This window comes from Callithrix jacchus, chromosome 5 (assembly GCF_049354715.1).
Source record: "Callithrix jacchus isolate 240 chromosome 5, calJac240_pri, whole genome shotgun sequence".
Taxonomy (NCBI): Eukaryota; Metazoa; Chordata; class Mammalia; order Primates; family Cebidae; genus Callithrix; species Callithrix jacchus.
In genome coordinates this window covers 38,949,168-38,973,090 of record NC_133506.1, presented here as the reverse complement: position 1 = coordinate 38,973,090, position 23,923 = coordinate 38,949,168, and the positions used below count along the sequence as shown (strand labels likewise).

At 49.1% G+C, this 23,923-nt stretch overlaps 1 protein-coding gene across 7 annotated transcripts; it reads right to left on the bottom strand.

Moving 5' to 3' along the window:
* Positions 1-326: 326 nt before the first annotated feature.
* SGK2 (serum/glucocorticoid regulated kinase 2) lies at positions 327-23,923 on the bottom strand. 7 transcript variants are annotated; one of them, XM_035298648.3, is made up of 14 exons: positions 23,861-23,923; positions 22,399-22,457; positions 21,780-21,829; positions 21,192-21,249; positions 20,916-20,999; positions 19,410-19,541; positions 17,898-18,010; positions 17,576-17,612; positions 16,515-16,601; positions 13,744-13,839; positions 12,375-12,530; positions 9,423-9,512; positions 4,251-4,456; positions 327-525 (listed from the first exon to the last, which is right to left on the bottom strand). In XM_035298648.3, exons 2-13 carry the CDS (start codon positions 22,432-22,434, stop codon positions 4,292-4,294), a joined length of 1,104 nt encoding a protein of 367 aa, XP_035154539.1. In that variant the 5' UTR covers positions 22,435-22,457; positions 23,861-23,923; the 3' UTR covers positions 327-525; positions 4,251-4,291. The 7 variants fall into 7 exon arrangements, with proteins under 7 accessions (XP_035154539.1, XP_078227849.1, XP_035154540.1 ...); XM_078371723.1 differs by having other exon boundaries at positions 19,410-19,538; XM_035298649.3 differs by lacking the exon at positions 327-525 and adding an exon at positions 1,403-1,799.

Below are 23,923 nucleotides of genomic sequence, written 5' to 3'. Positions count from 1 at the left end.
TTCTCTTTGGTCGGATGAAGTGGCTCATGCCCGTACTCCCAGCATTTTGGGAGGCTGAGGTGGGAGGGCTGCTTGAGACCAGGAATTTGAGACCAGCCTGAGTAACATAGTGAGACCTTTTCTCTACAATAGTAATGGTAATGATAAGAAAATTAGCCAGGCATGATGGCACACACCTGTAGTCTTAGCTGCTTGGGAGGCTGAGGTAGGAAGATTGCTGGAGCCCAGGAGTTTGCAGTGAGCCATGATCACTCCACTGCACCCCAGCCTGGGCAACAGAGTGAGACCCTGTCTCTTTAAACACACATAAACACACACAGAGAGAGAGAGAGACTTGGAGATTCTGTATTCTGGTGCAAAATTGGGTGAATACAGTTTGGATTTAGGGTAACAATGGAAATGAAGTCTTTTCACTGGAGAGAGAGTGTAGGCTGTCCCATTTGAAGGCTGAAACAAATCTTGGGATCCTTCTGCCTGATGTGCAGTCAGTGTTTGCTAGAGCACCTGCCCAGAGCATTTCTCCTGCTGTTAGAGATTGTAGAAAGAGTATGAGTTTTGGCCAGGCGCAGTGGATCATGCCTGTAATCCCAGCACTTTTGGAGGCCGAGGCGTGTGGATCACTTGAAGTCAGGAGTCTGAAACCAGCCTGACCAACATGGTGAAACCCCATCTCTACTAAAAAAAAAAAAAAGCTGGGTGTAATGTCAGGTGCCTGTAATCCCAGCTGCTTGGGAGACAAAGGCAGGAGAATTGCTTGAAGCCAGGAGGCAGAGGTTGCAGTGAGCCGAGATGGCGCCATTGTACTCCAGCCTGGGTAACAAGAGCATAACTCTGTCCGGCCCCCACCCCCCCCACCGCCCCCAAAAAAGTAAGAGTTTCAGAATCAGTTGTCACCGAGTTCAATTCATTGCTGTGACTTGTACCAGCTGGGTGACCTTGGACAATTTTTATAGTCTCTGAGCAATTGTTCCCTGTCTGTAAAGTGAAGTTAATAATTTCTTTTTTTTTTTTTGAGACAGAGTCTTGCTCTGTCGCCCAGGCTGGAGTGCAGTGGCCCGATCTCCACTGACTGCAATCTCTGCCTTCTGGGTTCAAGCAATTCTCCTGCCTCTGCCTCCCAAGTAGCTGGGATTACAGGTTCCCACCATCAGGCCCAGCTAGTTTTTGTATTATTAGTAGAGACAGGGTTTCACCATGTTGGCCAGACTGGTCTCAAACTCTTGACCTCTTGATCCGCCCACCTTGGCCTCCCAAAGTGCTGGGATTACAGGTGTGATCCACCGCTCTGGCCCAAAGTTAATAATTTCTAAGTGCTGGCTTGTAGTGAGGATTGTAGATCATGCATATAAAACTTGGAATTTGCTCAATAAACAGGTTTTAGCATGATCCATTCAACAGCATAGTTTTTCTTCATTTTTATTTTTTATCCTGATTAAGACAATTGTGCTTTTACAATCTCAGAAAAGATAGAACCATTATGTGTTTCACCATCCATAGCTGATTGTGTACTTCTGACACTACTATCATGTTTCTGATCATTATACTCTTGTTTTTTGCTTTGGGAAGTTGGGATTTTGACCTCTCCCTCATCTTGTTCCACATTTGCCAATTAACTGGCCCTATTAAGATGGAAATCAGTGTGTTTCTGTCAGAGTTCTTAGCACATGTGGAAGCTTAATATGAGCTCTTCCTGACCCAGTTTTGATCTCTAATAGGTCAGTGTCATTGGTGCTTTTTCCACGGCCTCCCGGACTTGTCCTCCATGATTCCTGGGGCAGGGGACTGGGTGGGCGACAGGACTTGAGGAAGGGAAAGAGTGGGATTGAATTAAGAGGAAAAGACAATAAAATCACCAGCATATACTAATCCAAGAAAGTTCCTTCCCTTGTCTCCTAACCAAAAAGCCAATAAGGCCATCCAGGAGTATGAACCATACATTTGTAAAAAATAAACCACTTTTCCGCTGAAGTAAGGAAGCACAGTCCATCCCTAAGTGCAGGGTATCCTGAATTTATGAGGTGTCAGAACTCATGTTCTGTCTGATCAGAATTACCTTTAGAAATAACTAATCTGAACATATTGCGCTCCATGGTGGCCAGGAAGCTCTAGGCATCAAGTCTGCAGCAGCCTCCAGCTTTGTCCAGCTCTGAGCTCCCCCATGTGAGGTGGAACACAGCATGAACCTGACAGCCAGGCTTAGACCAGGAGTGACATCCCGTTGAATGTCTCCTCTTCAAGACTTCATTTCTCATGTTTGGCTTATTCCAGCCAACTTTTGACTTAGCTCCTTACTAGAGATTTTGGCAGTTATTCTGCTTGGACCTAACAGCCAGAGTGAGGAGCAGACCAGCACAAAAGTTCAGTATGAGAGCCCTAGAGCCAGCTTGCAGGGCTCCAAGTTCCAGCTCTGGCCCTTATTAGCTATATGACCATCAGGCAAGGAACAACTTCTCTGACTCTGTATTGTTATTGGTAAAAAGAGGATAGTATTAATTCCTACCCCAGGGTTGTTTGGATGGAAAATTCGTAACAGACATGAAAGAGTCTAGCACAGCAACTAGCCCAGCACAGGCAGGTGATCTAAAGTTAACTTTGGCCAATTGAGCAAAAAAGGAGTGTGTTAAAAAGGATCAGAAGTTCTCAGATTATTTGGAAAGCTACAAGACTTGAGCCTTGTCTGGGCATGGTGGCTCACGCCTGTAATCCCAACATTTTGGGAGTCTGAGGCAGGAAGATCACTTGAGGTCAGGAGTTGGAGAACAGCCTGACTAAAGTAGTGAAACCCTGTCTCTACTAAGGATATGAAAAATTAGCCGGATGTGGTGGCACACACCTGTAGTTCCACCTACTCGGGAGGCTGAGACAGAATTGCTTGAACCCAGGAGGTAAAGGTTGCAGTGAGCCGAGATCACACCATTGTACTCCAGCCTGGGCAAAAAGAGTGAAACCCCATCTCCAAAAAAAAAAAAAAAAAAAAAGACTTGAGGCTTCCAGGAATGACATTGCTGGGCTGGTCTGACGGTGTTGCTGCCACTGAGCACCAACTGCTACAATTTGCATCCTTGCCACTTCTATAACAGGAACTCAATTTTGCAGGTACTGTTGCCAGTTACGACACAAAAGGGCACTCCCGATCCCTTCCCTGAGTCAAAGGTTGGCACAGGTGCATCCCTGGTCCCCATACCTGACCCTAGCTAAGGGGAGGCTGGGAAAGTCAGTGTCTAGCATTTTCAGCTACTCTAAATAAAGGTAGTTATTACCCCTCATGAAGTCTCATAAAATAGGGGATTCCCTGGAGACAGGAAGGGATTCAGATACCAGGCAGCCAGACCCAATAACGATTGTCCAATACTACCCACAACAAAGACAAACATAATCGACATAGAACAATAAGATATATTGACAGCCTATGAGCTTGTGACAGCTCTGTCATTTTACACATTGAGATCAAAATCCAAACACCAAGAGGCCCTCTGATGAAGAGTGCTGGCTGCCTACCCAACATTCTCCCCTTCTCCCTTAGTGTCAGAACCCCTTTGTTATTAGGGGTAGACACATATCCAGCAAATAAGCCACATCTCCCAGCCTCCGTTCCAGGTAGGGAAGGGTGGTTGCTGAGATGGAAGCAGAAGTCATTGGGTAGGGCTTTTGGGGAAAGCAATTTAAAAGTGCCCTTCTGGCTGGGCGTGGTGGCTCATGCCTGTAATCCCAGCACTTTGGGAGGCCGAGGCGAGTGGATCACAAGGTCAAGGAACCGAGACCATCCCAGCCAACATAGTGAAACCCTGTTTCTACTAAAAATACAAAAATTAGCTGGGCATGGTGGCGCACGCCTGCAGTCCCAGCTACTCGGGAGGCTGAGGCAGGAGAATCACTTGAACCTGGGAGGTGGACATTGCAGTGAGCTGAGATCACGCCACTGCACTCCAGCCTGGTGACAGAGCAAGACTCCGTCTCAAAAAAAAGTGCCCATTTGCTCTTCTCCCCTTTCTTCTGTTTTCTCTTCCTCAAACACAAAATTGGTAGCTAGAGCTCCAATAACCATATTGTAGCAAACCTAATATTGGAAATCATTTGTTAAGGATGGCAGAGCAGAAATACAGCCTCTGAGAATCTGATGATCTGTCCTACCAGCCCTGGACCCCATAACATTATTTTTCTTTTATGTGGTGGAAAAAATAAACCTGCTTCTCATTCAAGCCATTGTTACTTTGAGTGGCTCTTCCTAGCAGCTGAAGGTAATTCCTTACTAATAGCAGCCGGCCTCAGTAGTTTCACAGGTGCTTCTCTTCTAGCAATCCAAGACGTCATCCTCCTCTGGTGCATAAGAAAATCCCAGGAATGCACTTGAGGCCCCAGAGCTGCTGGCCACAGTGTCAGGGGTACAGCCAATGGACTTGGACACAGCTTCCTGGGTGAACTCTGGGTCAAAATGCTTCAAGTCAGCAGGTCCTGCCTGTCAATAAAAGCCAACGATGAGAAGACAACACTGGAGTCAGAGTTGCCAAAGGAGCCCAAATCCTCCAAGAGGGGTGTCAGGCCTCTCTGAGTGCCTCAAGCTTCATAGTCATCCATACTTCACTGTCACTTTCCTGTGCATTTACATTAATCATTTGATTCCTCTCACCCCCTGGCATTCTGCGTCCACACCAATCCTTAGATAAATCAGTTAATCAACATACACTTAGTAAATGCCTACCAGGCACTGTTTATGGCACTGAGAACACAGGAGAACAAGACAAAGTGAGCCCCTGTGTTCATGGAGCTTGCATTGTGTAGGGGAGTAGGAGGATTGGTAATAAGCATGTTTACAAACAGGATGGTTATAGGTCCTATGAAGAAGATAAAATAGGGTAATATGGTAGAGATTAACGGAGGCTGCTTTGGCTATTTTGGAGGAAGACCCGTGAGGGGGATCACAAAAATGATCACAAATTCTCCATTTCCCATCCAGAGGTGGAGTCTATTTCTCCATTCCTTTAATATAAGTTAGCCATATGACTTGGTTAGGCCAACAGGACATTACCAAATATGACACAAGCAGAGGGTTGAAAAACGCACATCAGGAGTTGCTCTCTGGCTGTACGTCTAGCCCTGAAGCCACCGTGTGAACAGCCCCAGACTAGCCTGCTGGAGCGTGAGAGTCTTCATGAAGAGCTCCGTTGCCCTGGCTGCCTGCCTGCCAACTCAGGCATGTGAGTGAGGCAATCAACAACTGCCAGCAGTCCTGCCAGCTGATCACAGATATGAGCGAGCTCCAGAGACCAGCTGGCCTGGCTCAGACTTTAAAAGCCACATAGAATCTGAACAAAATTTTTGTTAAGAGACAAGGCTGGAGCCTTGAACCTGGGAAGTGGACCCAGGCTGGAGTGCACTGGCATGATCATAGCTCACTACGGCTTTGACATTCCAGACTCAAGTGATCCTCCCACTTCAGCCTCCTGAGTAGCTGGAACTACAGGCATGCAGTACCACACCGGGCTAATTTTCTATTTTTCTGTAAAGATGGAGTCTCGTCATGTTGCCCAGGCTGATCTTGAACTCCTGGCCTCAAGAGATGCTAATGCCTCGGCTTCCTAAAGTGCTGCGGTTACAGGTATGAGCCACCATCTCTGGCCAAAAGATCGTTGCTTTAAGCCACCAAGCTTTGAAGTGGCTTGTTACGCAGCAAAAGCTAACCAATATAGTCTCTCTGTGGAGGAGGCCTGGGTTTTATGAAGTAAGCAGGTAAGGAAGGGGAAGGGCTTGTAAATCTGCTTTAGTGTGCAGATTTGAGCACTGGATCAGATAGGATACACTTGGTCGGTGTAAATAAGGCTATGAGACAAGGCAGTCCCAGCCCAGCACTCAGAGTTCCAAGACCAGAATGTGCATCCTGACCTTAGAAGAAAATGATACTAAAGCAACTTACTCAAGACCTCACAAGTGTTAAGTGACAGAATCAGGACTACAGCTCCAGAGTGTCTCATTCTAAAGTCTATGCGTCTCTGCCTAGTATTCCATGTCTGGTTCTCTCTCAAGAGTGTACATTTGACATTATCTTTACTGTCTTTTTAAAATCCCAAGAAAAAGAAGCTTTTCTGGTGCCCGACCTGAGTGTATCCTATCTGATCCAGTGCTCAAAGACACGTTCATGAATAGGTAATTCACCAAAGAAGAGACGTAGATGGTGAATTAACATTGGCAGTGTTGGCCGGGCGCGGTGGCTCATGCCTGTAATCCCAGCACTTTGGGAGGCCGAGGCGGGTGGATCACGAGGTCAAGAGATCGAGACCATCCTGGTCAACATGGTGAAACCCCATCTCTACTAAAAATACAAAAAATTAGCTGGGCATGGTGGCTCGTTCCTGTAATCCCAGCTACTCAGGAGGCTGAAGCAGGAGAATTGCCTGAAGCCAGGAGGCGGAGGTTGCGGTGAGCCGAGATCGCGCCATTGCACTCCAGCCTGGGTAACAAGAGTGAAACTCCGTCTCAAAAAACAAAACAAAGCAAAAAAACATTGGCAGTGTTTGGTATGCAGGGTGTTTCGATCAAAGAGGCTTGACACCTCACTTTACAGGTTGACAACACAATCTCACATGTCTACCTCAAATAGGACTCCTTTCATTCATACTGCCACTGCTAATTAACATTGTAAAACTAACACTTTGGGAGACTGAGGCAGACAGATCACTTGAGGTCAGGAGTCCAGACTAGCCTAGCCAACATAGTGAAACCCCATCTCTATTGAAAATACAATAAAAAATTAACCAAGTGTGGTGCTGAGCACCTGTAGCTACTCAGGAGGCTGGGGCATGAGAATTGCTTGAACCTGGAGAGGCAGAGGTTGCTGTGAGCTAAGATCGTGCCACTGCACTCCAGCCTGGGCAACAGAGCAAGATTCCATCTCAAAAAAAATAAAAAAGCCAGGCTCAGTGGCTCATGCCTATAATCCCAGCACTTTGGGAGGCTGAGGTGCGTGGATGATTTGAGGTCAGGAGTTCAAGACCAGCCTGGCCAACATGGCGAAACCCTATCTCTACTAAAAATACAAAAATTAGCTGGGTGTAGTGACGCATGCCTGTAGTCCCAGCTACTTGGGAGGCTGAGGCAGGAGAACTGCTTGAACCAGGGAGACAGAGGTTGCCGTGAGCCGAGATTGAGTCACTGCACTCCAGTCTGGGCAACAGAGTGAGACTCCATCTCAAATAAAATAAAAACAAAAACGAAAATAAAAACTGGCTAGGTGCTGTGAATAACACCTGTTATCTCAGCACTTTGGGAATCTGAGGGATGGATCACTTGAGCCCAGGAGTTCAAAACCAGCCTAGGTTACATAAATAAAACCTCATCTCTACAAAAAATAAAAATTAGGTAGGTATGGTGGCACCCACCTCCCAGCTACTCAGGAGGCTGAAGTAGGAGGATGGCTTGAGCCCAGGAGGTGGAGGTTGCAGTAAGCTGAGATCATGCCAGTGCACTATCGCCTGGGTGATAGAGTGAGATTGTCTCAAAAAATAAATTTATAAAACTAACCGTCTTTACTATAAAACAAATATAAATTAAAACAAGAGATGCTGTTTTTTATACTTACCAAATTTGCAAAGAAAAAAACAGTAACAACACATGCTCAGAGTGCGAGTATAAGATGAGAACTCTCCAGCAGGTGCCGCTGGTAGGAAGTAGATGGTTCTCCTTTCCACACAGTCAACAGGCAGTACGAATCAAGAACCTAAAAATGGGCTGGGTGCGGTGGCTCACGCCTGTAATCCCAGCTCTTTGGGAGGCTGAGGCGGGAGGATCACGAGGTCAAGAGATCGAAACCATGGTGAAACCCCGTCTCTAAAAAGTAAATTAATTAATAAAAAAAAAAAGAACCTAAAAATGGCTGGGCTCGGTGGCTGATGCCTGTAATCCCAGCACTTGGGAGGCTGAGGTGGGTACATCACTTGGGACCAGGGGTTCAAGACCAGCCTGGTCAAAATGGTGAAACTCCGTTTCTACTAAAAATGCAAAAATTAGCCAGGCATGGTGGCACATGCTATGCTACTCAGGAGGCTGAGACATGAGAATTGCCTGATGTGAGATTGCTCCACTATACTTCAACCTGAGAGGCAGAGAAAGACTCTGTCTCAAAAAAAAAAAAAAAAATCCAAAAATGTTAGCATTGACAATTCCCCATCTGGAATCCATCTTAAGGAAATGACCAGAATTCTGGGCTAAGACATATACTTAAAGCTGTTCCTCAGCACATCATGATAAAGAAAAAACAGTAACAACCATATGATTGCCATTATGGGTGAGTAAACGATGCCACCAACATAAGATTGAAATATTATTCAGCCACTAAAAATTATATTTATGGCCAGGCGTGGTGGCTCATGCCTGTAATCCAAGCACTTTGGAGGCCAAGGTGGGCAGATCACCTGAGGTCAGGAGTTCAAGACCAGCCTGATCAATATGGTGAAACCCCGTCTTTATATTTTAAAAAATTATATTTATAAAATTTTTTGGGACATGAGGAAATTATAACATAGTTTTTAGCCAAAAACAACAACAACAACAAAAAAACCAGGAGGAAGATATATAGATAGATGAATAGGTAGATAAACACATACACACACACACACACACACACACACACACATACACACACAGAAAAGTGACTGGAAGGAAATATGCCATTGGTTTTCCTTAAGTAGTGGGATAATAAGCATTTCCCCACTGCTACTTTAAACTTTTCTGTTTTACATATTATTTTTTATTTGCTTTTTCTTTTTTTGAGACAAAATTTCTTTCTGTTGCCCAGGCTGGAGCGCAATGGCACAATCTTGGCTCACTGTGACCCTCACCTCCCGGGTTCAAGTGATTCTCCTGCCTCAGCCTCCTGAGTAGCTGGGATTACAGGTGTGCGCCACGGCGCCTGGCTAATTTTTGTATTTTTAGTAAAGATGGGATTTCACCATGGTGGCTACACTGGTCTTGAACTCCTGATATCAAGTGATCCGCTGGCCTTGGCCTTCCAAATTACTGAGATTACAGTTGTGTGCCACCGCGCCTGGCCAGTGTTTTACATACTTTCTATAAGAATATATGTCATTTTTATTACCGGGAAAAAGTCTACAAATAGGAAAAGATAAAATGTCTCTAAAGGGCTTGTCCCTATGTGGGTGTTCTCCATGACACAGAGCGCTTCACAAATTGTAAAAGGCTCTGCAGCGAGGGTTATTTATTGGTGTTAAAGATAAAGGAGCAGCAACATGGCCCTTTATCCAAAAGCTGAACCTGCAGTCAGGACAAGTTCTGCCTCTGACTGTGTAGCCTTGGGCAAATGACTGAGCTTCCTGGATCCCCAGTTTTCCCAGCTAGATGAGGAGAGTTGGCACACACAGCAAGCTACCCCAGCCTGGAAATCCAGAGTCTAGAATGCTGTGACCTCTTACCACATTTGGGTTGAAGGGTGGAGTTAGCCTCTTGTGGTACAGGTCGTCCCAGTTTATGGGACTGAAGAATACATGGTTCTTAATCTCAAGCTGCAGGAAGTGCAGAAAGAAGGTGCTGGTTAGAAGCAGCGCTCCCCATGGGTGCTCTCCCCTCACCCCCACATCCTCCAGAGCTCCACCAGCAACTGGCTGTCAACTGGAAATTAACTTGCAGTTCTGGCTGGTTTCCTGCGACAAGAGAGTGTTTTGCAGCCAAGCCTCTCCCTTCATTCAGATTCCAAACCCTTGTCCCCACTACAGCATGTTTCTTCCAAAACTATTGACTGAGCACCTTCTCTGAGAACTTACGCCTTGCTAGGCTTTGGGGACATGTCAGTGAATAAGATAGCAGAATCTGCTGTGGGGGTGAGGGTGGGGGTGCCAGCAGGAGCTTAGGGACCCCTCCGCTTCTGCTCTGTGTACATCTTGAGTTGTCCAATATGCAAACCAGAGAAATAGACTAAATCAACTCACTAGGGAAGGTTTAAAAAATAAAACCCCCAAGAAACCTTCAGATTCTCAGACACCCAGACTTTAGGACTCAGCCCTGGTCATGATTCACCACCTTTCCTAATCAAAATCAACACTGACACCAACTTCTTTCTATCGCATCCTCTATCTGTGTTTCTCAAATAATTATTCTCTACCTCCCTATATCAGAAAGCCCAGTGGGTTGGTTAACAACCCAGATCCAAAATATCTCCAAAAGAGGCTGGGTGCAGTTGTTCTCACCTGTAATCCCAGCACTTTGGGAGGCCAAAGTGGGTGGATAACCTGAGGTCAGGAGTTCAAGACCAACCTGGCCAACATGGTGAAACTCTGTCTCTACAAATAGAAAAATTAGCTAGGCGTGGTGGTGTGTGCCTATAATCCTAGCTACTTGGGAGGCTAAGGCAGGAGAATCGCTTGAACTGGGAGGTGGATGTTGCTGTGAGCCGAGATCACACCACTGCACTCCAGCCTGGGTGACAGAAGAAGACTGTGTCTCAAAACAAAAAAAAGCCTCCAGAAGAATACCCAAGCAATAGACAACACTGATTGCCTCTGAATTGAGCAACTGGGTGGCTGGAAGGACTTTTTCTGGATACTCTTTTGTACCCTTTGAATTTTGATCTATATAAATGTATAACTTATTTTAAGAGTTATACATATTTTTTTTTTTGAGATCGAGTTTCACTATTGTTACCCAGACTGGAGTGCAATGGCATGATCTCGGCTCACCGCAACCTCTGCCTCCTGGGTTCAAGCAATTCTCCTGCCTCAGCCTCCCGAGTAGCTGGGATTACAGGCGCGCACCACCATGCCCAGCTAATTTTTGTATTTTTAGGAGAGACGGGGTTTCACCATGTTGACTAGGATGGTCTCGATCTCTTGACCTCGTGATCCACCCACCTCGGCCTCCCAAAGTGCTGGGATTATAGGCGTGAGCCACCGCACCCAGCCTGGAATGTAAAGCTTTTGGCACAAACACTTAAGAAGCACTTACTGTGCCAGACACTGATGTGAGAGTGCTTTGATACATTAATACTAATCCATTTGATCTTCAAAACAGCTATGTTAGGTGCTGTTATTACACTGGAGAAACTGAGGCTCGCAGAGAGAAATTAAGCAGTATGTCCAAGGTCCTGTAACTAGTAAGTGGTGAAGTGGGGATCTGAACCAGGGGAGTCTGCCTCACAGTCCCTTCATCTTTTTTTTTCTTTTTTTGAGATAGAGTCTCACTCTGTTGCCAAAGCTGGAGTGCAGTGGCGCCCATCTCAACTCACTGCAACCTCCACCCACCCACGGGTTCAAGCAATTCTCGTGTCTCAGCCTCCTGAGTAGCTGGGATTACAGTGCCCACCACCATGCCTGGCTAATTTTTGTACTTTAATAAAGACCAGGTTTCGCCATGTTGGCCAGGCTGGTCTCCAACTCCTGACCTCAGGTGATCTGCCCGCCTTGGCCTCCCAAAGTGCTGGGATTATAGGCGTGAGCCACCACACCTGGCCTACTCCATTTATCTTAATCACTATGCTAGAAAAGAAAGCAAACTCAGGATTGAACCTGCAGTCAGGACAAGTTCTGCCTCTAACTGACTGTGTAGCCTTGGACAAATGTGCCCTGTGTCTGGGGAGCCTTCCCCAGCTGTCTTCATAGCTGCCTCTTTCTCATCCTTGAAGCCTCAGCTTCACTGTCACCTCCTCAGAGAGAACTCCCTGACCATGCCAATGTGAATTTGCCCCCCTTCCATTATTGTCTATCTCAGCTCATTGTTCATTTTCTTCCTGACACTTGTCACACATTGTGATAATTGTATATAATGTTTGTGTTTTTTGCCTGCCCCCAACTCCAAACTTTTTTTGTTTTTGTTTTTGAGATGGATTTTTGCTCTTGTTGCCCTGGCTGGAATGCAATGGCGTGATCTCAGCTCACTGCAACCTCCACCTCCCAGGTTCAAGTGATTCTCCTGCCTCAGCCTCCTGAGTAGGTGGGATTACAGGTGTCCGTCCACCACCACACCCACCTAATTTTTTGTATTTTTAGTAGAGACGGGGTTTCACCATGCGCTGGTCTCGAACTCCTGACTTCATGTGATCCACCCGCTCTGGCCTCCCAAAGTGCTGGGATTACAGACATGAACCACCGCCCTCGGCCCCCACCCCAAGCTTAATAAGGGCAGAGACTGAGCCTATTGAATCCCTAGCACCTAGCTCAATACTGGCACATAGTTGGTGCTTAGTAAATATTGACTGACTAAGAGAGCTAGACTAGAGAAAGTAGTCCGCTAGTAGCAGTAGTGAATTTCCAGGTGAACGAGTGAGCAGCGGCTGGTTTTAGAGGGCAGCAGGATGCATGTTGATGTGCTTCTGAGCTGACTCTACAGGAAGCTGCGAGCCCCATGGGGCCACTGCCCCATGGCAGGTCACTTACAATGTCTCCTTTAGAGCCCAGCCGCTGCCTCTGGTCCTTGTGGAGAAGGCCTTGCAGGAGGTCACAGGCAGCCACTGTCCGGCCCCCAGGGATCTTTAGCGGCTGGTGCAGAATGTTCTCATACATCTGGGACACATCTCGGCTGTAGAAGGGTGGCTGGTGAGAGAGGGAGAGCAGCTGGAGGATCACCCATGCAAAGGTAGACATGGGCTCGGGGAGACTTGGAGCAAGCTGGGCGGCTGGGAGGATTCAGCATGACCCCTGTCTTGTGCAATGGGTCACACGGCAGATTGGAAAGAGACAGGACTCCAGGCTTCCAGCACAATGGAGAGAGTTGCTAGGAAGGCCAGAAGTCTTTTCCCGCCAGTGCGAGGCCTATATCTTTCATCTAGCTTGAGCACCAACTTTGCACTTGGTTACGTTTGTACTTTCACCTTTATCATTTCAACCCAGCCTCATAACCATAATTTTTCAGAGAATAAAACAAGGCTCAGAGCAATTATGCTGCACAGTTAGGGAGAAAGCCAGGCCCCAAACCATATCCAGGGTCTACTTCTCTTTCTTACTATTCTTCCTCCCACTCCTCTTCCAGCTGTTCCTTTTTCTGGACTCCACAGAGCCTGTTCCTTTCTAGAGAATAAGCTACGTTGGTGAAACCACTCCAAAGCAAAGCATGGCCTGGGGCAAATCTACACATGCCTCCACCTAAGCAGGCAGTCTAGGACTGGGCTTGGGGGTTGGTTCCACAACCTATCGGGACTGTAATCTCTCTTGGTCTCAATTTTTCTGTCAGCAAAATATGAATAACTCCACTTCCTGCTGTGTCAGCCTCTAAAGGCTATTTTGAGTCACTCAAGGTGAGATAGTGTGTTGTAAACTACAAAATGCTAAATTACCTTTTTTTTTTTTTTTTGAGACAGAGTCTCACTCTGTCACCCAGGCTGGAGTGCAGTGGTACAATCTTGGTTCACTGCAGCCTCTGCCTCCCAAGTTCAAGTGATTCTCCTGCCTCGGCTTCCTGAGTAGATGGGATTACAGGCGCCTGCCACCATGCCTAGCTATTTTTTTGTATTTTTAGTACAGATGGGGTTTCACCATGTTAGCCAGGCTGGTCTCACATTTCTGACCTCAAGTGATCCTCCTGCCTTGGCCTCCCAAAGTGTTGGGATTATGGGTGTGAGTCACTGCCCATGGACTAAACTAACATTATTGGGGAAAAAAATCCTCATATTCACTTTGGCATTAACTGTTTTCATCTGGAATGAAGAGATGACTTGCTCATGTTCCTGGGCAGCGCTTGTGTAGACCACATGAGGCACAGACACATTCCTATCCAGGTGGCTCTTGTAGATGGCTAACCCCCACTCACCAGGCCATGGAGCATCTCGTAGAGGACTGCTCCCAAGCACCACCAGTCCACTGCCCGATCGTAAGGCTCTTTCCGAAGCACTTCAGGAGCCAAGTACTGTGAGAAGGAAATACACTTATTTGAAATAAGTCATTAAGCCTCAGTTGCCCCATCTGTAAATAAGGCACTTGGAGGAAGATCACCAGGAGCTGCCCCTGCTGTGATACTCTGTGGCTGTGCATGTATTCATTCATCCGCCATTCACCAAAGGCCTGCTTTGTGCAGGGCCCTTTGCCATGTGTTGGGGACATAGTAGAGGTCAGCCAGGACTGCCTTGTGCAATACACATGCTGCATACCACGCAAAAGCACCAGCCAAAGGGGTAAAGGGGGCTGCCATTGTGGCTGATCCATTCAGGAAGCCGCAGCCCTAGTTCAGAGGTATCATCTGGCAACTTTATTTTTGTTTCAAGGGGTGCTTCTTCTAATTAGTCTGCCTGGAGGGGATGCCTTTTTCTATTTATGCAAAGGCATTCAACAGGCTATCCGTGTCCTGGGAATGGAAGGCCCTGGGAGTGCTCTCAAGGTGCAGTGTGGAGACTAATGTGAGTATAAGTAAATGTGGTGTATCCTTGTGCTGGAAACCCTAGGGTCAGAGGAGAGGGTCAGGAAGGAGCAGGGACCCCTAAGCTCATATTGATAAGTGAATGCACACCATGCCTCTATGCCTTGCATGCAAAGAGACAAAAAAAGGCTTACTGACTTCTTAGCCTGATGTCCTTGCCACTGAGTTGGGGGTAAGGTCTCAGCAACAGGAAAAGCCACCCTGAGAGATTGTGTGGGTCTAGGGAAGGGCAGAGTCATACAGACCTGAGCCCTAGTTGGTGTGTGGTCTCGGGCAGGTCATTAAATCTCTCAAAAGCTTGGTTTCCTTATCCAAAAAATGAGGATGCAGGCTGGGCTAGGTGGCTCACGCCTATAATCCCAGCACTTTGGGAGGCCAAGGCGGGTGGATCACGAGGTCAAGAGATTGAGACCATCCTGGTCAACGAGGTGAAACCCCGACTCTACTAAAAATACAAAAATTAGCTGGGCATGGTGGTGCACGCCTGTAGTCCTAGCTACTTGGGAGGCTGAGGCAGGAGATTTGCTTGAACCCAGAAGGCAGAGGTTGCAGTGAGCCGAGACCGTGCCATCGCACTCCAGTCTGGGTAACAACAGCGAAACTCCATCTCAAAAAAAAAAAAAAAAATGAGGATGCAGAATCCCTCTTAGGCATTGTTCTAAGATGCTAACATACGTGCTGGCCCACCAACAATGGGACAGACCAACCACGTCTACTCCTGCCCGTGCTCCCCAACACCACAGCAGTGGCTGAGTCATGGTAAAGGTGATATTTTGGGGTCACATGTCTCCTACATGAGCTGGGATTCCATATCCCCTGCTCCCATCCCTAGCAATGTCCAAGGAAGGGATGGCTGGGCTGTCAGTCTTTATCCAGCAAATACCACCCCCTATACACAAACAGACAATGACTCCTGCTCAGAGAGGTCATTTGACCATCAGCCATGCTAGAGCCAAAGTGAAGAGGCCATTAGATCTAAGATCCAGCTTTTCCAGCATGTGGAGAAAAAGAGAGCAGCTGAGGTTCTGTCTCATGCCAGGTGGGGAGGAGCCTCCCAGTCTGTAGCCTCAGCCCTCCAACCCTCACCGTGACATCTGTCTAGCCACTGGGGACCCTTTCAGGTCCAAGGTCCAAGGTCCAAGATTGGTGGGAGTTCAAAGAAAGGTTTTAACTCCACGGCTGCAGTGAGATCTTGGCAGGACATAGACATGTCTGAATGACTGCAGAGATCTGCAAATTGTAAACTTCCAGGCTCTTGGCAGCTGGAAGAGGGACATGGACCTATCTTAATTCGCAGGCCAGGCCCTCTTGTTGCATGTGGACTTCACCCTGCAGATGAGTGCTGTCCAATACAGCAGCCACTAGCCACACGTGGCTATCGAACACCGAAAATGTGGCTGCTCCAGAAGGAGAAGTGTAAAACTCACACCAGATTTCCAAGACTTAGTTAGAAAAGAAAGGAATAAAATATTTCAACCATTTTTATATTGATGGTATGCTGAAATGAGAATATTGGATATATTGGGTTAAATAAAATATATCATTAAAATTAACTATACTTGTGACTTTCTTACTTTTTAAATGTGGCTGCTGGAAAACTTTAAATTGTATATGTGGTCTGCATTTCTATTTCTTTCTTTCTTTTTTTTTTTTTTCTGGAGATGGAGTTTCACTCTTGTTGCCCAGGCTGGAATGCAGTGGTGCAATCTTGGCTCACTACAATCTCTGCCTCCTGGGTTCAAGCGATTCTCCTGCCTTGGCCTCCCAAGTAGCTGGGACTACAGGTGCATGCCACCACACCTGGCTAATTTTTAGTAGAGATGGGGTTTCACCATATTGACCAGGGCTTGTCTAGAACTCCTGACCTCAGGTGATCCACCTGCCTCAGCCTCCCAAAGTGCTGTGAATACAGGTGTGAGCCACCATGCCCGGCCTGCATTTCTATCTCTATTTCTACGGGATGGCACTGTGATAGAGCTTCACCAGCGGCTAGCTGGCTGGGTCTCAGCAGTCCTAGAACTGGTGCCCCCATTACACAGATGAGGAAACCAAGGTTCTGTGTACAGCCAACTGGAGGGAGTCCCCTCCACTGGAAACTGTTTGCTCTAATCAGGAGCTGTGGCCTCACCCATTCATGACCTGCTCTCTCCTGGGATGCTTGCACTTACCTCTGGGGTACCACAGAACGTGGATGTGGTCTCTTCAGGTTCTACGCCTTCCTTGCAGAGGCCAAAATCCGTCAGCACCACGTGTCCCTGAGAATGAGGGAGGGCCTGGGCTGGAGGGTGCTATGGGCCAAGGATATGGCCAAGCCTAACCCCAAAGCCCAGATGCCATACCCCAGAGCAGCGGCTCCACTCTGACCCAGAGCTCCTGGGCTGGATGCCAGGAGGACCACAGGGGGCCAGGTGGGCACATGGCATTCCACTGTCTGCCCATAGCTCATCACAGACTCAGACCTACCCCTACAACAGTGGCAGTTCCAGGATGTCCTTCTGGACAGAAACCCCCTAGGCAGAGGCTGGGGACTCAGAAAGCAACCACACTTTGTGGCAGCTGGGCAGGAAAGTACAGTGAGTAGATATTGTGGGGTTCTGCCCGGATCCCGTCTTCTGAAACCAGGGTACTGAAGAACCATGCCTATGCCCATCCCCCTGCTGCTAGGACATTGCCCGAACCCAAGTTATGCCTCCTCCCTAGGAGCAATCCACGTCCAGGGACACAAGGGCCCATCCTCTTTCCCTTAGTTTGGGATAATCCTAGAAAGCTTCCCGGCTCAGGCCCTCCCCACCCCTGCAAGATCAGCTGAGGCCCCACCTGCAACCACAATGCAGGTGAGCTGCTTCCTCTGCCCAATCCTGTTTTTTTTCCACCCCTTTAAAAGTGCTGTCTCTTGAGAGTGTTCCCCAATAAAGCTTCTGCCTCCTCTCCGTCTCACAGTCTGTTTCCATGGAACCCAGTCTAAGACAAAATCAACCAGCCTCTACCTGGCTCCACCCGGCCCACTACAGACCTTGTATACATGCATGCACACACAAACACACATGTACAGTCTCATGTGCACATATGCATGTGTGTACATGTACATGGGCACACACATGCACACATATGTGCAAATGCCTCCTCTACCTATATGCATGCATGTACAATGCACGCGTACCCATGCACACAGACTCACAGTCAGATAGTGTACCTGTCCAACCATGTCCCTACACACACACACACAAACCTGGCAGTCCAAGAGAATGTTCTCTGGTTTCAGGTCTCTGCAGAAAATAAGAGAAAAGAGTCTTGAGGTGTCTCAGCCGTTTAGTGAGGAGAGTTGGAGACTTGAGGTCCTGGCAGGAGAACTATTTATGGAGGTTCCCAGAGATGCAGAGGGAAAGCCCAGGCAGGCTGGGCACTTGGACCTCAGAGGCAGAGACTCCCACTCCACCCAACACAAATGACTAAGCCGACCAGGATTTCATCAGGATTTTGGGTCCACACAACCCCTAGCTGTTGGAGCAAGAAGGGCCTGGTCCTGGCTCTGAGCCACAGGCAGGCCTCACCTGTAAATGATGTTGAGAGAGTGCAGGTAGCCAATGGCGCTGGCCACCTCTGCAGCGTAGAACCTGGCCCGGGGCTCCAGGAACCGGCGCTCCCGCTGCAGGTGGAAGAAAAGCTGGAGGGGAGGAGGAGTGTGAGAGGAGCTACTGGGTGGGTGCTGCAGGGCTAGGGCCTACATGCTCCCCACCCTGTGCAGCTGCCCAGCTCACTCCCTTTCTGAACTGCAGTGTCTTCCTACCAAAAGAGTGTATGCTGGCCCCTGCCCCAGACAGCAGTCCCGGGTGTCCAGAGTCAGCAAAAAAAGAGATGAGTTAGCATTGCTTAAGCACCTCCTTGTTCCAGGCTCCAAGTCAGGCCCTTTCACATCTCTTATTTATCCTCATGACAACCTTCAAGGTACAAATGTTATGCTAGTTTCATGTAAGAGGAAGCTGGGAGGGGTTGGAATGGTTAGGTAACTTGCTTGAGGTCATGTCGTTTATAATTGGCAGAGCTGGCATTTGAACCTGCGTGGTTCAAAAATATGCTTTTCCATTAATCCAGGCGATAAGATGATACGGCTGTCAGACTGAGCCCAGGTTAGATCCACCCATGGGCCAATGTTTTTGGACTATTTCGCTGGCATGGAAAGCCCTTCACTTAGGGATGCAGGACAACCTGGGCGTGGTGGCTTATGCCTGTAATCCCAGCACTTTGGGAGGCTGAGGCAGGTGGATCATGAGGTCAGGAGTTTGAGACCAGCCTGACCAGTGTGGTGAAACCTCATCTCTACTAAAAATACAAAAATTAGCCGGGTGTGGTGGCATATGCCTATAATCCCAGCTACTCATGAGGCTGAAGCAGAAGAATCGCTTGAACCTGGGAGGTGGAGGTTGCAGTGAGCTGGGATTGCACCACTGCACTCCAGCCTGGGCGACATAGTGAGAATCCATCTCAAAACAATAACAAAAACAAAACTCCCCTCTTGGCATCATTCTGAAAGGCATGAGGTCATGCAGGTTGAATCTGGGGTCACTGAGTGGAGGAGCCCTATTACATTTTGCCATCTTGACCAGAGAGACAGAGTGAAGCCCAGGAGGGAGCCCCAATTATCCCAGTTGTGCTTCTGGGTCACCAGGTGGCCTCAGGTCTCTGTTTACCACAGTGACCAGTCAGTCCTACCCTGTGGCCTATGGTGTAAAATGGGAGCACTAGACCATGAGCTCCTCTTAGCATTGACCTTTCCCGGGTCTATTAAAGTGCGATTCTGTGGGCAACTCTGAACAAGCAAGGCAAGAAAGCATCATGGTGTGGAGTCTAACAGATCTGAATTCAAATCCTGACTCCACCAGGTATGGGCTGGGTGGCCTTAAGCAAATGATTATTTCCCTGAGCCTCAGTTTCTTCAGCTTCAAAATGGGTCTAATGTAAGATAAGGTGAGATCATTCCAGAACTTGACATGCAGTGGACATGTGGGATGGACAGCTCCCAACCGAGAGCCAGCCTGGGGAAGCCTCCCAGTGGGCCCACCCACCTCTCCCCCGTTGACATAGTCGAGCACAAAGTAGAGCTTCTCAGGTGTCTGGAAGGAGTAGCGCAGGCCCACGAGGAAGGGGTGCTGTACATTCTTCAGAAGCACACTGCGCTCTGCCATGATGTGGCTCTGCTGTGAAGTCACAAAGACAAGGGTCCATGTCACAGCCCACAGCAGCCCCCTTTATCCTGGCACAGCCCATATAAGCTTGCTGGGGGGGGGGTCATCCTATCCAGGACTTTCCCTTGCCCCTGCTCAAACACCTACAGTGGCTCCCTATGGCCCTCAGAGCCATGCCCAAGTTCCTTGCTTAGGATTCAAGGCTCAGGGTGGTCAGGCTCATCCTAAGCTAATCCATGTGGGTGCAGCTCCAGCCTCTGGATCAATGGTTTCTGCCCCTGGAGTGAAAAGCAAAGCATGTATGATGCCTTACATAAATGAGTCCCTAAGGGAAAGAAGCCATACACTACCTATATTCATGCATTTGCTCGTGCTATTTACTCTTCCTGGATGTTGCACCCTCTTTTCAGGCCATCAGAAACCCACCATTAAGGCCGCTGCACCGCTGCCTCCCCCAGGAAGATCTTCCATTCCCACCCCCTACAGAGTCCTTGCTAACATTAATCACTCTTTCCGAGTCCCTGGATCTCCTATGCAATCCTCTCTCTGGGCCTGCTCTGGCCCACTAATGGAGTCAGGTGGTAAAGGAACTCAGATCAGCTGAGGCATCAAGAAATCCATGATGGGGCTGGGCATGGTAGCTCATGCCTGTATTCCCAGCACTTTGGGAGACTGAAGCTGGCAGATCTCTTGAGGCCAGGAGTTTGAGACCAGCCTGACAAACATGGCAAAACCCTGTCTCTACTAAAGATACAAAAATTAGCTGGGAGTGGTGGCAGGTGCCTTTAATTTCAGCTACTCAGGAGGCTGAGGCATGAGATCCCTTGAACCCAGGAAGTGGAGGTTGCAGTGAGCTGAGATTTGTGCCACTGTACTCCAGCCTGGGTGACAGAGCGAGACTCCATCTCAACAAAGAAAGAGAAATCCATGATGTGCTGTGCATAGTAGTTCATGGCTCTAATCCCAGCACTTTGGGAGGCTAAGGCTGGAGGAGTTTGAGGCAGCGGTGAGCTGTGATTGCACTACTGCAGTCCAGCCAGATGGCCTGATGGCATGAAGGGCCTTCAGAGAGAATAAAGTGGGACTCCACATTATAGAGATGAGGAGCCTGGCATAGGAGCAGGCAGAAGACTTGTCCATTGTGGAGCCTGCATTTCCCAGGGGAAGCCAAAGCCAGGCTGGTTTTCCTGAAAGCCCTATGGTGAGGTAGCTTGGCCTGCTTTCTTTGAGAAGGGCCACCATCCTGTGTGCCACCTCCCCTCTACCCTGTGTTGTGACCACCTCTGCATCCAGCCCCATGGACCTGTCAGAGGTGGGACCCATCTTTGAAAGCCACCCTAGGCTGGGGTTTGAGAAGCAGAAGAGGAAATGCCTGTGCCTGAGTACCTCCTTCTTCTTTAAGATGGACTTCTTCTGCAGCACCTTCACCGCATAGAACGTTCCATCGGACTTGCGCTTGGCCAGTAGGACCTGAACGGAAACACGAATCTGAGGCCCTATGGGTGACTTTGGATTTCCGACAACAGTACAGGGCCTCCTGCCTGCCCCTGCTTTTGTCTGCAGGTGTGAGAGCTCTCTCTTTGCACATCCACGTGGCAGCAGGGGCTGAAAGAGGCTGCCGAAGGGAAGACCCAGGCTTCCCACCCTCACCAAGTCACTCACTTTCCCGTAGTTCCCTTTGCCAATGACTTTGAGGAAGTCGAAGTCCGTGGGCCGGGCACTGGGGGAAAGGAAAAAACATGGACAGCGTTTGCAAGCTCTGGGAACCTGGTGCCTGAGAGCAAACCTGGGCTTCTTTTGAACTTTAGAGTGGGGAAAGCCTTTCGGAAGACATGCCTCCTCATCCCTCAAGAACCTCATGTTCTCCCAGCCAAGAGGGGGCTGGTAAGACTCACTCTTGCCCCAGGGGAACTCAAATGCAAGTTAAACAGGCAGGGTGAAGATAAAACCAGACATAATGCACAGAAGGCCTGCATAGGAGGTGGGGATCTGGAGCCAAAGCCCCCAAGAAGGGCCTGCAGTGTGGGGAGTTACTAACACTGCAGACATTTGGGGGACATTGCAGGAAGAGGGTTCAGCATGGGCAGAGGCTGGGGATTCGTGGGAGATAAGGCTGGGGGGAGGTCCTGGGCCCAGACGGCAGAGAGGCTTGAATGCTAGACCAGAGAATTTGGATTGTATTCCCAAAGCAAGGGGAGCCAGGTATGAGGGGAATCAAGTAGGAAAGGTGTTTGAGGGACCAGAACTCACTTTGGGTTGGCCGAAGGCCCCAGGTTGATGTTCCCATTGGCCCTGGAGGGCTACAGAAAGAAGTGATTGCAATCAGCAGGCCTAGTCCTTGGCCACCTTCCTTTCTCCTGGCCCAGGCCCTGATGCCACCTCTACCAACTCTTCTAGGCCTGCCTGCCTTCTTTTTTCCTTCTTTTCTCCTTCCTTCCCTCCTCCCTCCCTTCCTTCCCTTCATTCCTCCTTCCCTCCCTCCCTCCTTCTTTCTACCTATCTACCTGCCCACTAATCCACATATTCACCGTCTTACTCACTTCTCAAAACAGCCTTGGGAGGCAGCTGGCTGTTGTGCGAATTGAGTAGGTGAGGAAACTGAGCCCAGAGAGGTGTTACCCAAGGTCTCGCAGGCAAGCAAGTTGGGATAGAACCCAGGTGTCTTCATGACAAATCCCACAATTTTTCCACTCTATCTCGAAGCCCTTGCTCAGATCTCTCCTCTGGCTCATTTCTAAGTGCTCGAAGTGACCCTGTCAGCCCTGACATTCTCTGGGACAGCCCATGGGGCTATCTGTCTCCATGGATTTCCTTAGCCTCGGGAGGAAGTGGGCCCCCAGTGATGGGTGGGGGACCAAGAACTACTTACCTGTGGACTGGGGGTCCCAGCTGGGCTAGAGTTCATTCTGTAGCAATGATCAGGCTGCTCTGGGGGCACAGGGAGGCACAGACATGAGAGAGCTGGTGTTGGGGGGTCAGCTTCACCCATCCAGGGCTTCAGGCACCAGCACCCTCTCCAGCCCCCACTACTTGTGCACCCGCCACAGCCTGAGGGTTTCCTACCCCAGAGGTAAGCAACCCTTGTGTGGACAGAACAAGACATGATATCCCTGGACCCAGACTTCCTAACAAACATCTCAGAGTGGGTAGAGGGGGATGGTCAGGGAATCCAGCAGAGCTTAAGATGGGACTGGAGACTTCTGAGTCTCTACTCAGAGAGGCTCCCCCAGCCCAGGTGCTCTGAGAGGCCCAGCCCTAGCAAGCCCTTGGAGCAAGCTGCAGAACTGCTGGCTAAGGAAGACTGTGGCCCCTCGCCAATGCCACACGGCCCACCACACTGCCACTCCCTCTCCTAGGCTGACTCTGACGGCCCTTCTGCCAGGCTAAAGACTGTGGCCCCTCCCAGGCTGAGTCTTTTCAAGATTCGGGGTCAGCCAGGGCAATAAGACCTCTGTGAGTCAGGGTAGCTCCAGAAGTCCAAGATGACCAGCACTGGAAGGACCTTTTCAGGGCATGAAGTCTGAACCCTTCTCCCATTTCACAGGTGAAAGGCCTATGGCCTAAAACAGGACCTTCCTAAGGCTACACAGTTTGTGAAGCACAGGCTGGGCTCTCCGGACTCCCATAGAGGAACAATGGCAATGCTGAATTACTGTGGGCACTCCCAGCTGGGCTCTGTGCTATTACCTCCTTGCCAGAAGGAATTCTGCCCAATGCCTCAGGAATGGCAGCTGCCCTGGAAGCCTTGGGCTGGGGCTACAGAGAGACTCAAGACTGGCTAGCATCTATCCTGGAGCAAACAACAGATGGTGTGACCAGCTGATCTATGCAGCCAGGAGTAGTGTCTTCCTTGCTTCCACCCTGCAGTGGAGAAGAGGCCAGGGTGCCTAGGCCCTGGCACAGATTGCTTGGGGCCCCACAACCTCATCCTTGCTTGGCAAAGACTGAGAGCAGAGATCTCACCTGAGAGATCTCCCAGCACTGTGCATCCCAAGACCTTAGTCCTAGCCCACTATGGGGCCTGGGCTGCAGCCCAGCCTCTCTGAGTAGAGACTTCCCATCTTTACAAGAGGGATCCTGGAGGCACGAACCTCATGGCCTTCGTGGGAACAGAGAAAGTGAAGGGGAATTGAATTGAGAGGCTCCCCCAGCCCAGGTGCTCTGAGAGGCCCAGCCCTAGCAAGCCCTTGGAGCAAGCTGCAGAACTGCTGGCTAAGGAAGCGCAGGCTGCCCCTCGCCAATGCCACACGGCCCACCACACTGCCACTCCCTCTCCTAGGCTGACTCTGACGGCCCTTCTAACAGGCCCTGGCCTCCCAGGTCCCACATACCTGTAAATCTGAGGAGAGGCCTTTAGGAGAACCAGCAGCTGGAACTGAAGACAGGCAGTGGAC